This window comes from Tachysurus fulvidraco, chromosome 5 (assembly GCF_022655615.1).
Source record: "Tachysurus fulvidraco isolate hzauxx_2018 chromosome 5, HZAU_PFXX_2.0, whole genome shotgun sequence".
In the NCBI taxonomy this organism is placed as follows: Eukaryota; Metazoa; Chordata; class Actinopteri; order Siluriformes; family Bagridae; genus Tachysurus; species Tachysurus fulvidraco.
In genome coordinates this window covers 27,846,279-27,858,586 of record NC_062522.1, presented here as the reverse complement: position 1 = coordinate 27,858,586, position 12,308 = coordinate 27,846,279, and the positions used below count along the sequence as shown (strand labels likewise).

At 39.6% G+C, this 12,308-nt stretch overlaps 1 protein-coding gene across 1 annotated transcript; it reads left to right on the top strand.

The window, feature by feature from the left end:
* Positions 1–395: 395 nt before the first annotated feature.
* On the top strand, positions 396–12,235 carry dytn (dystrotelin). The gene is made up of 27 exons (XM_047814115.1): positions 396–432; positions 737–811; positions 1,077–1,266; positions 1,349–1,434; positions 1,567–1,667; positions 2,623–2,694; positions 2,771–2,934; positions 3,170–3,281; positions 3,458–3,591; positions 3,642–3,822; positions 3,904–3,977; positions 4,065–4,215; positions 5,356–5,489; positions 5,540–5,720; positions 5,802–5,875; positions 5,963–6,113; positions 7,254–7,387; positions 7,438–7,618; positions 7,700–7,773; positions 7,861–8,011; positions 9,152–9,285; positions 9,336–9,516; positions 9,598–9,671; positions 9,759–9,909; positions 10,907–11,149; positions 11,204–11,591; positions 11,920–12,235. Exons 1-27 carry the CDS (start codon positions 414–416, stop codon positions 12,072–12,074), a joined length of 3,765 nt encoding a protein of 1,254 aa, XP_047670071.1. The 5' UTR covers positions 396–413; the 3' UTR covers positions 12,075–12,235.
* Positions 12,236–12,308: the final 73 nt, after the last annotated feature.

The following is a 12,308-nucleotide window of genomic DNA, read 5'->3' as shown; positions in this document are numbered from 1 at the left end:
AACCTCTCCTCTGTTTCCCAAGACCGCTAATTTTCGTTGAAACAGACCTGTCAATCAAATTTGTAGCGGTTACTTTAGTGTAGAGTTACGCAACATTCGGGTCCAGTCGGGTTAAAAAAAAATGCCAACGGGTCGGGTCAGACTCGTAAAATTTATGCACGTCGGGTTCGGGTAAAAGGTGATTCGGGTCACTTCGGGTCGGGTAATTTTTTTTAGACCCGAGAAGACCTCTAGTGTGTGTGTGTGTGTGTGTGTGTGTGTGTGTGTGTGTGTGTGTGTGTGTGTGTGTGTGTGTGTGTGTGAAAAGGCTCCAGGCCTGTATACCTCAAAACCCAAAACAAATAATTTAATTTGTGTCTAAGTCCACTGTAAACCTCTGAATAAAAAGAGTATTCTGTTTATGAGCTGCTGCAATGGATCTGGATGGAAGAGGTAAGTTTGATAAGTCCCCAGTGTGCTGATTACTAATATGTTTTACTAATATAGCAGCATGTGTGGAAAGAAAGCGCGCTACTGCTATTGCAAGAGAATGTGCATAGTGTGTATGTGAGTGTGACATAATCATAAAACAAACAGCCTGAGATGATATAGGATCCCCTGCTACCCTAGTTAAACTGTCTGTGTTTTATAACACTGGGATTTTGTTCTTGTTACTGAATATAGTGGTGTGTGTGGGTGTATTTGAAATATGAAGTTCTGATTTTGATCTGTGGTTCTGTTTTTTTCCCCCCTATAGAAGGCCTGAATGATGCCTGTCCTGCAGTATACCGTGCTGCACTGAAGCTTCGATCCCTGCAGAAACTATGCCACAGTAATGTTATGATGATAGAATCTTGTAAACAAAGACCATTTTTTGTAATTGGGCGGAACTACTGAGTTGCTTAAGGATTTCTTCTAACTGCTTTCAATACAATTGCATAAATTATGAAAGGAATAAAGAAAGCCTCCTTTTATACAAAAATAATCATGTGATGTTACCACACTGAGGTTGATTGTTGATATGGTGAAAAATCACTGAACAAGAACTAAAAAATGTACTATATCCCTAGTTATCATTATTCATATCTGTGTTTCAGTGCATATGGTCTTGATCCAGGATTTGCGCTCAGCTCTCTGGGCTGTAGGTGACTCTGGGAATACTTCCCAAGAAAACTTGAAACAGAGCCTAGAACAACTCTTCAAGGGCGTTTTACAGAAATTCCCTGTTCATGTGGTACCAGAAGCTACAGAGCAGACTGCCAGACTTCTCTTCAAGCTGTATGACAGGTAAGAAAATTCAACATCCTTTTCCTTTAGCATGCGTATGTATGCATCATATGTGCAATTGGGTTTGTGATGTGTTTTATAGGGAGAAGACTGGCTTTGTCCTTCTCAGATCTGTGGAAGCGGCATTGATAGTGCTTTCAGGGGACACACTTTCAGCTAAACACAGAGGTGCGAATCATGTGCATAGCATTAGTTTGCGTTTTTATCATATGTTGCCAATAATTGGTTTATATATTATATAATGTACAGCTATATTTAACATGCACAGCCATGAGTCATTTTCTCATTTGTTTTCTGCAGCTCTGTTCCAGCTGGCTGTGAGCTGTAGCAGAAGACAAGGCACAGAGGACACTTTTGTTAGCCGTGCCAGTCTCAGGAACCTTCTTGATGACCTTAGTCAGGTGAGAAGCCCTCATCAATTGGTATTTGTTGAATACTATCACTCCATTTTTGAACCTCCAATGTGTTAGTATTAGTTCCTCAGGAGCTCTTGGTTGCACAGTTCCACTCTACTACAAACTGTAGTTTGTAATGTAGTAATGACAACTGTTGAAAGTGCTACACAAATAAATTGAATTGAATTGAACTGAATTGTTGTTCTTTTGGCTGCTCCCGGTTTGGTGTCACCACAGTGGATCATCTGGTCTACATGTTTGATTTTTTTTGGCACAGGTTTTATGCCAGATACCCTCCTGATGTAACCCTCCCATTTTATCTGGGCTGGCAGTGATAGTTCCCACGTCAGTCTATAATGTGCTTATATTAATAGTTGTAACATTGGTTTTGGGTTTTGTATCATGTTCTGGTTTTCAAGTCTTTTATTTTGTAACCTGTTTCTTTCCTTTTGTATCTTGCTTCCCTTGCCTTCATGTTCTCCGACATAGTGTATGCATCATGTTCTGATTGGTTGTTGTTAGTCATGTGTTCTTTTGTTCTCATTTGGTTCCCTGTGTGTATTTAACACTGAGTTTGCCGTTCAATGCAAGGTACAATAGTATGAATAGCAAAATTTCCTGTGAACAACTGTCTTCCCCAGTCATGTAAGTGACATACAGCTATGTATCGTGACCCATACTCAGAATTTGTTCTCTGCATTTAACCCATCCAAAGTGCACACACACAGCAGTGAACACACACACATCGTGAACACACACCCGGAGCAATGGGTAGCCATTTATGCCCGGGGAGCAGTTGGGGGGATTCGGTGCCTTGCTCAAGGGCACCCCAGTCATGGTTGGCCCGAGACTCGAACCCACAACTTTAGGGTTAGGAGTCAGACTCTCTAACCATTAGGCCACGACTTGCCCCTCCATACTAATATAAAACCATTGACCACCATGTCCACTGCTTTTTCAGGTGCCAGCTGTGGTTCAGGAGAGCCATGTGTTTGGTCCTGTGGAGGCTGCAATCCAATCCTGCTTCACTGGGGTATGTTCTACTTCTACACACAGATGGACATAAACAGACCTCCCCAGGAGCTTAGTGTGTTTTTGACTTTACACAGATTATCAGTGGGAGGACAGAGGAGGAGCATTTTGTGAGCTGGCTGCAGTCAGAGCCCCGTTTGCTGCTGTGGCTGTCCACCCTTTACAGACTTTCAGTTAGCGAAGCAGTACAGCACAGAGTGCGCTGCCACACTTGCAAGGCCTTCCCCATCACAGGCCTCAGGTGCGTTTCTGAGTCCATGTAGTGGGGGATGTGCCTTACGTTTCTTTTTAAACATAATTAAATTGTGTAAAATAATAAAATGTCTCATTTGGTGATTGCATAAACACATCATCCTTTTTCTTTGTTATTCACACACATTTTTCCTGTTCCTGAATAGCTACCATTAAAATTTCACAGATAAAGCCTGAATGAATCGTGCATTTGTTCACCTTGGGCAGGTGTGATATCTTTGCAGGTATCGCTGTTTGAAGTGTTTGAACGTCCACCAATGCCAAAACTGTTTCCTGAACAAGAAACATACAAGGAAGCACAAGCCTTCGCATCCAGTCCTGGAATACTGCACTCAGGTATTGTTGCCAGTGCAATTACCCTTGTAACATACTCATCAAAACTAAGTATAATGCCCTTCTAAGGCATGCTTAATACTTAATACAGGCTTGTGGAAAGACTTACCTATTATCTTGTATAATTCTCATGGAGCTAAATCTTCTTGGTTATGATAATATATTATACATCACGCCAGCCCTCATGGAAGGAATCAGTGGCATCATTGGCATCCAGTGCCCGCCATGTTCTTCTGCCACGGCGCTACACCAGGAGAGAAACAGAGAGGAGGAGAGCTCTTATAGCTAGATCTAATGAGGAGACACATGACAGGTACAGAAAAGGTTTGTATGTATTCATTAATGTAAATGTTCTCTTTAAAGGTGTGCTCTTTCCATCAGTGTATCAGGGCTGCAGCAGCAGGAGTGTGTGGGTAATCTGGAAGGCATGGACATCATTGTCTCTGAAAATGTTCCTCTTCCTCCTCCTCTTCTCCATCCTGCTCCGCAACTTAACATGGAATCAAAATCACTCCAGACAGATGAGTGTGACACCCAGCCTCAGGTAGCTCTTTACTAATAATGCAGTGCTCTCTCTTTCAATTTTGATTTCTCCTGTATCTGAAGTTAGTGTTGTGTGTTACAGAGAAAGATGTCATTACTCCAAAAAGACCTTAGCATCACGCAAAACACTATGAAAGAGCTGCAGAGAGATAAAGGGTAACGATGATTGTGCATTCAATGTACATTAAACAGTGTGTTGCGATGACTATAGTGTGTGTATTTGTGTTTTTTTTTTGTTATCAGGCTTTTGGAGAAAGAGTTTCAGGTGTGGAAAGTAGCTGCACAGTCAGAGCATGACTCTCTGGAAGACCGGTGCAAGGAGCTGGAAGTCACCATGGGGGCACTGATCCAACACAACCACCAGCTGGAGCAGGAGCTAGCACAAGTCAGATATGTAAGTGGAAAAATGAGTTGAACTAGTTACAGAAAGAGAGAAAGATATGGTGATGATTGAAATGATATTTGAAGGCTGGTATAACTATTGGTGGTACTACACCTGGTTTGATCGCTTTACTACACAGCACTACACAGTTACTCCGAATATAAAGAAATTAAAAATGCTACTGTAGTCTATGCTTCATTTCATTTCTACAGAATTAATCACTTAGAAATACCACAGACTTGTGTGTAATTATTGATGGAATTAAACAGTTGCTTTTTAAACTTCTATCAAAAGTGAATTGAAGGTCAATTAGTTATTTATAAGTAATTATACATAATAAATGTTTCTCTTTATTTATACAACAAAGGGAAACATGGTGAACTTGTATGTGGTATTTGCACATAATCTACCAACGTTGTAGAAGAAGGTGAGGATAAAGTACACTGGACTATTCTTTTTAAAACAGTATACAGTATCTTACCATATTATCAACTATTAGGAACATTTCTGAACATCAGGAAAACTTGCCGCTTCTCATTATTGTCCACGTGAATGTCTACAGAATATCTGGCTTCCTTCACCTTCCTGAAAACATGCCAGTAAAATGTGATCCCATTCAGAAGTATTCCCATCTCACACCCAGTGTTTAGAATGGGCTCCTGATCCACTATGACCTTGATCAGAATAGAGTAGTAGAATAGGAATGAATGACTTCTGAAAATAAGCAGACAAACAACCTTTTTATAGGCTTGAGGTTACCTGATGGCAGGAGAAAAATGAGCATAGGACACTTCCAAAAAAATGACCAAATTTCATGTTACATGTTAAAGCATTGCGCTGTTTGAAGTGTTTGAACGTCCACCAATGCCAAAACTGTTTCCTGAACAAGAAACATACAAGGAAGCACAAGCCTTCGCATCCAGTTCTGGATGCGAAGCACAGGCCTTCGCATCCAGTCCTGGAATACTGCACTCAGGTATTGTTGCCAGTGCAATTACCCTTGTAACATACTCATCAAAACTAAGTATAATGCCCTTCTAAGGCATGCTTAATACTTAATACAGGCTTGTGGAAAGACTTACCTATTATCTTGTATAATTCTCATGAAGCTAAATCTTCTTGGTTATGATAATATATTATACATCACGCCAGCCGTCATGGAAGGAATCAGTGGCATCATTGGCATCCAGTGCCCGCCATGTTCTTCTGCCACGGCGCTACACCAGGAGAGAAACAGAGAGGAGGAGAGCTCTTATAGCTAGATCTAATGAGGAGACACATGACAGGTACAGAAAAGGTTTGTATGTATTCATTAATGTAAATGTTCTCTTTAAAGGTGTGCTCTTTCCATCAGTGTATCAGGGCTGCAGCAGCAGGAGTGTGTGGGTAATCTGGAAGGCATGGACATCATTGTCTCTGAAAATGTTCCTCTTCCTCCTCCTCTTCTCCATCCTGCTCCGCAACTTAACATGGAATCAAAATCACTCCAGACAGATGAGTGTGACACCCAGCCTCAGGTAGCTCTTTACTAATAATGCAGTGCTCTCTCTTTCAATTTTGATTTCTCTTGTATCTGAAGTTAGTTTTGTGTGTTACAGAGAAAGATGTCATTACTCCAAAAAGACCTTAGCATCACGCAAAACACTATGAAAGAGCTGCAGAGAGATAAAGGGTAACGATGATTGTGCATTCAATGTACATTAAACAGTGTGTTGCGATGACTATAGTGTGTGTATTTGTGTTTTTTTTTTGTTATCAGGCTTTTGGAGAAAGAGTTTCAGGTGTGGAAAGTAGCTGCACAGTCAGAGCATGACTCTCTGGAAGACCGGTGCAAGGAGCTGGAAGTCACCATGGGGGCACTGATCCAACACAACCACCAGCTGGAGCAGGAGCTAGCACAAGTCAGATATGTAAGTGGAAAAATGAGTTGAACTAGTTACAGAAAGAGAGAAAGATATGGTGATGATTGAAATGATATTTGAAGGCTGGTATAACTATTGGTGGTACTACACCTGGTTTGATCGCTTTACTACACAGCACTACACAGTTACTCCGAATATAAAGAAATTAAAAATGCTACTGTAGTCTATGCTTCATTTCATTTCTACAGAATTAATCACTTAGAAATACCACAGACTTGTGTGTAATTATTGATGGAATTAAACAGTTGCTTTTTAAACTTCTATCAAAAGTGAATTGAAGGTCAATTAGTTATTTATAAGTAATTATACATAATAAATGTTTCTCTTTATTTATACAACAAAGGGAAACATGGTGAACTTGTATGTGGTATTTGCACATAATCTACCAACGTTGTAGAAGAAGGTGAGGATAAAGTACACTGGACTATTCTTTTTAAAACAGTATACAGTATCTTACCATATTATCAACTATTAGGAACATTTCTGAACATCAGGAAAACTTGCCGCTTCTCATTATTGTCCACGTGAATGTCTACAGAATATCTGGCTTCCTTCACCTTCCTGAAAACATGCCAGTAAAATGTGATCCCATTCAGAAGTATTCCCATCTCACACCCAGTGTTTAGAATGGGCTCCTGATCCACTATGACCTTGATCAGAATAGAGTAGTAGAATAGGAATGAATGACTTCTGAAAATAAGCAGACAAACAACCTTTTTATAGGCTTGAGGTTACCTGATGGCAGGAGAAAAATGAGCATAGGACACTTCCAAAAAAATGACCAAATTTCATGTTACATGTTAAAGCATTGCGCTGTTTGAAGTGTTTGAACGTCCACCAATGCCAAAACTGTTTCCTGAACAAGAAACATACAAGGAAGCACAAGCCTTCGCATCCAGTTCTGGATGCGAAGCACAGGCCTTCGCATCCAGTCCTGGAATACTGCACTCAGGTATTGTTGCCAGTGCAATTACCCTTGTAACATACTCATCAAAACTAAGTATAATGCCCTTCTAAGGCATGCTTAATACTTAATACAGGCTTGTGGAAAGACTTACCTATTATCTTGTATAATTCTCATGAAGCTAAATCTTCTTGGTTATGATAATATATTATACATCACGCCAGCCGTCATGGAAGGAATCAGTGGCATCATTGGCATCCAGTGCCCGCCATGTTCTTCTGCCACGGCGCTACACCAGGAGAGAAACAGAGAGGAGGAGAGCTCTTATAGCTAGATCTAATGAGGAGACACATGACAGGTACAGAAAAGGTTTGTATGTATTCATTAATGTAAATGTTCTCTTTAAAGGTGTGCTCTTTCCATCAGTGTATCAGGGCTGCAGCAGCAGGAGTGTGTGGGTAATCTGGAAGGCATGGACATCATTGTCTCTGAAAATGTTCCTCTTCCTCCTCCTCTTCTCCATCCTGCTCCGCAACTTAACATGGAATCAAAATCACTCCAGACAGATGAGTGTGACACCCAGCCTCAGGTAGCTCTTTACTAATAATGCAGTGCTCTCTCTTTCAATTTTGATTTCTCTTGTATCTGAAGTTAGTTTTGTGTGTTACAGAGAAAGATGTCATTACTCCAAAAAGACCTTAGCATCACGCAAAACACTATGAAAGAGCTGCAGAGAGATAAAGGGTAACGATGATTGTGCATTCAATGTACATTAAACAGTGTGTTGCGATGACTATAGTGTGTGTATTTGTGTTTTTTTTTTGTTATCAGGCTTTTGGAGAAAGAGTTTCAGGTGTGGAAAGTAGCTGCACAGTCAGAGCATGACTCTCTGGAAGACCGGTGCAAGGAGCTGGAAGTCACCATGGGGGCACTGATCCAACACAACCACCAGCTGGAGCAGGAGCTAGCACAAGTCAGATATGTAAGTGGAAAAATGAGTTGAACTAGTTACAGAAAGAGAGAAAGATATGGTGATGATTGAAATGATATTTGAAGGCTGGTATAACTATTGGTGGTACTACACCTGGTTTGATCGCTTTACTACACAGCACTACACAGTTACTCCGAATATAAAGAAATTAAAAATGCTACTGTAGTCTATGCTTCATTTCATTTCTACAGAATTAATCACTTAGAAATACCACAGACTTGTGTGTAATTATTGATGGAATTAAACAGTTGCTTTTTAAACTTCTATCAAAAGTGAATTGAAGGTCAATTAGTTATTTATAAGTAATTATACATAATAAATGTTTCTCTTTATTTATACAACAAAGGGAAACATGGTGAACTTGTATGTGGTATTTGCACATAATCTACCAACGTTGTAGAAGAAGGTGAGGATAAAGTACACTGGACTATTCTTTTTAAAACAGTATACAGTATCTTACCATATTATCAACTATTAGGAACATTTCTGAACATCAGGAAAACTTGCCGCTTCTCATTATTGTCCACGTGAATGTCTACAGAATATCTGGCTTCCTTCACCTTCCTGAAAACATGCCAGTAAAATGTGATCCCATTCAGAAGTATTCCCATCTCACACCCAGTGTTTAGAATGGGCTCCTGATCCACTATGACCTTGATCAGAATAGAGTAGTAGAATAGGAATGAATGACTTCTGAAAATAAGCAGACAAACAACCTTTTTATAGGCTTGAGGTTACCTGATGGCAGGAGAAAAATGAGCATAGGACACTTCCAAAAAAATGACCAAATTTCATGTTACATGTTAAAGCATTGCGCTGTTTGAAGTGTTTGAACGTCCACCAATGCCAAAACTGTTTCCTGAACAAGAAACATACAAGGAAGCACAAGCCTTCGCATCCAGTTCTGGATGCGAAGCACAGGCCTTCGCATCCAGTCCTGGAATACTGCACTCAGGTATTGTTGCCAGTGCAATTACCCTTGTAACATACTCATCAAAACTAAGTATAATGCCCTTCTAAGGCATGCTTAATACTTAATACAGGCTTGTGGAAAGACTTACCTATTATCTTGTATAATTCTCATGAAGCTAAATCTTCTTGGTTATGATAATATATTATACATCACGCCAGCCGTCATGGAAGGAATCAGTGGCATCATTGGCATCCAGTGCCCGCCATGTTCTTCTGCCACGGCGCTACACCAGGAGAGAAACAGAGAGGAGGAGAGCTCTTATAGCTAGATCTAATGAGGAGACACATGACAGGTACAGAAAAGGTTTGTATGTATTCATTAATGTAAATGTTCTCTTTAAAGGTGTGCTCTTTCCATCAGTGTATCAGGGCTGCAGCAGCAGGAGTGTGTGGGTAATCTGGAAGGCATGGACATCATTGTCTCTGAAAATGTTCCTCTTCCTCCTCCTCTTCTCCATCCTGCTCCGCAACTTAACATGGAATCAAAATCACTCCAGACAGATGAGTGTGACACCCAGCCTCAGGTAGCTCTTTACTAATAATGCAGTGCTCTCTCTTTCAATTTTGATTTCTCTTGTATCTGAAGTTAGTTTTGTGTGTTACAGAGAAAGATGTCATTACTCCAAAAAGACCTTAGCATCACGCAAAACACTATGAAAGAGCTGCAGAGAGATAAAGGGTAACGATGATTGTGCATTCAATGTACATTAAACAGTGTGTTGCGATGACTATAGTGTGTGTATTTGTGTTTTTTTTTTGTTATCAGGCTTTTGGAGAAAGAGTTTCAGGTGTGGAAAGTAGCTGCACAGTCAGAGCATGACTCTCTGGAAGACCGGTGCAAGGAGCTGGAAGTCACCATGGGGGCACTGATCCAACACAACCACCAGCTGGAGCAGGAGCTAGCACAAGTCAGATATGTAAGTGGAAAAATGAGTTGAACTAGTTACAGAAAGAGAGAAAGATATGGTGATGATTGAAATGATATTTGAAGGCTGGTATAACTATTGGTGGTACTACACCTGGTTTGATCGCTTTACTACACAGCACTACACAGTTACTCCGAATATAAAGAAATTAAAAATGCTACTGTAGTCTATGCTTCATTTCATTTCTACAGAATTAATCACTTTGAAATACCACAGACTTGTGTGTAATTATTGATGGAATTAAACAGTTGCTTTTTAAACTTCTATCAAAAGTGAATTGAAGGTCAATTAGTTATTTATAAGTAATTATACATAATAAATGTTTCTCTTTATTTATACAACAAAGGGAAACATGGTGAACTTGTATGTGGTATTTGCACATAATTTACCAACGTTGTAGAAGTAGGTGAGGATTTGGACTATTCTTTTTAAAACAGTATACGGTATCTTACCATATTATCAACTATTAGGAACATTTCTGAACATCAGGAAAACTTGCCGCTTCTCATTATTGTCCATGTGAATGTCTACAGAATATCTGTCTTCCTTCACCTTCCTGAAAACATGCCAGTAAAATGTGATCCCATTCAGAAGTATTCCCATCTCACACCCAGTGTTTAGAATGGGCTCCTGATCCACTATGACCTTGATCAGAATAGAGTAGTAGAATAGGAATGAATGACTTCTGAAAATAAGCAGACAAACAACCTTTTTATAGGCTTGAGGTTACCTGATGGCAGGAGAAAAATGAGCATAGGACACTTCCAAAAAAATGACCAAATTTCATGTTACATGTTAAAGCATTGCGCTACTGGTTGGAAGATTTTGTGTCAACCAGTCTGCCACTGTTGTGCTCTCTAGCAAGGCCCTTCTTCGTCTTCTTCTTCTTCAATGGCTCAGAATTCTCACATTTAGACTTATTTTTTTAGAAGTTTTTTAGTTGATAAGAAAATACATGGTAAATATTCTTGATATTTATCTTGTTTAGGCATTGAGTAGAAGAGAAAGAGATGAGTATGGAAGTGACATCCCCACTACTCCTCAGCAACCCAGCAGAGATAACACCACCCAGAAGCAGTTTACAGAATCTGAATGTCCAGCTTCATGCACTACTACAGAAAAGGATCAGGAATTGAGTGAGACAGAACAGAAGATGGAAGAAGAAGAAGAAGAAGAAGAAGGAAGAGAAGAAAAAGAAGAAGAAGAAGGAAGAGAAGAAGAAGAAGAAGAAGAAGAAGATGAAGGAAAAGAAGAAGAAGAAGAAGACGAGGAAGAAGAAGCAAAAGAAAAAGAAGGAGAAGAAGAAGAAGGAAAAGGAGAAGGAGACGAAGAAAGAAAAGGAGAAGAAGAAGAAAAAGGAGGAGGAAAAGAAGGAAAAGGAGAAGGAGGAAAAGAAGAAGCAGAAGGAGAAGAGATTCTGAATCGGATGCAAGAAGAAAGGCATACAGATGTACTATTTACAGAACATGTTGGGGAGTCTGAAGAAGAGGAGGAGAATGAGTGGGAGGAGGAAGAGGAGCCACATCTTTACAGACAACAGTTTATTGAAAATTATACAACCCTTGATGCTCCTGTCAATGTGGGGGATTCTGGAACAGATAACTTAGATGAGGAAGAAGAGCTTTATGACCTTGTGGAGAGACTTCATAGTGCACTTCTATCCACACTAACAGGCAAGTGTACAGGGTGAAGGTCAACTGTAAACTTTCTGTCTTGGTTTTCTGATTTGTTTTGTACTTCAAATGATGACTAATGTCTTATAACTATTTAATCATACTGCTAGGTGAGGTTATAAGACATTAGTCATCATCTGTACTTCAAATGACTAATGTCTTATAATTTCACCTAGCATTATAATGAAATAGTTGCTGTTGTATATCATCCTACCTTTAGCTTGAGTGTATTCTCAGACTTTTCTCATGGGGACTTTTCTACAAAGCATTACTGTAAGTCATGTGAATGGCATGAAGCACTAACATTCATGTTCTTCTTGCTATACAGGATGTGGTTCATGGCAAACAGAAGCACTGCTACAGGCAGCAGGAGAGGTTGGAGATTCGTTGTTTCATCTTGTTACTGCTCTCAAATCAATCACTTCACCCAGAGAGGACACAGAACAGACAAACAAACTTAAACCCTACACATTTTCTTGTTAAATTTAATACTGTTTATAAAGAGGTGTTGTAAATTATTGATTTATTTTGTACTATTTTGACGGCTGAATCTGATGGTACTTTAGGTGAGTCAAGTACACAACTATGTAGAAATATAAAAACCTTTTTCTTTTTTTAAAGTTTTCCTTTTTTTTTTTTTTTTACCCATTCTCAAACACTAGAAACCTTCTTGTCTGTATGCACGAAATCAGCAATTGAGCAGCATTGAAAATTGTA

What these genes read in the sequence shown, in the direction of transcription:
- dytn (XM_047814115.1), top strand. An exon ending in TTCTTGATGACCTTAGTCAG is followed by an intron (nt 1,668 to 2,622) that starts GTGAGAAGCCCT and finishes CTGCTTTTTCAG; the next exon opens with GTGCCAGCTGTGGTTCAGGA. An exon ending in GAGCTGCAGAGAGATAAAGG is followed by an intron (nt 5,876 to 5,962) that starts GTAACGATGATT and finishes TTTTGTTATCAG; the next exon opens with GCTTTTGGAGAAAGAGTTTC.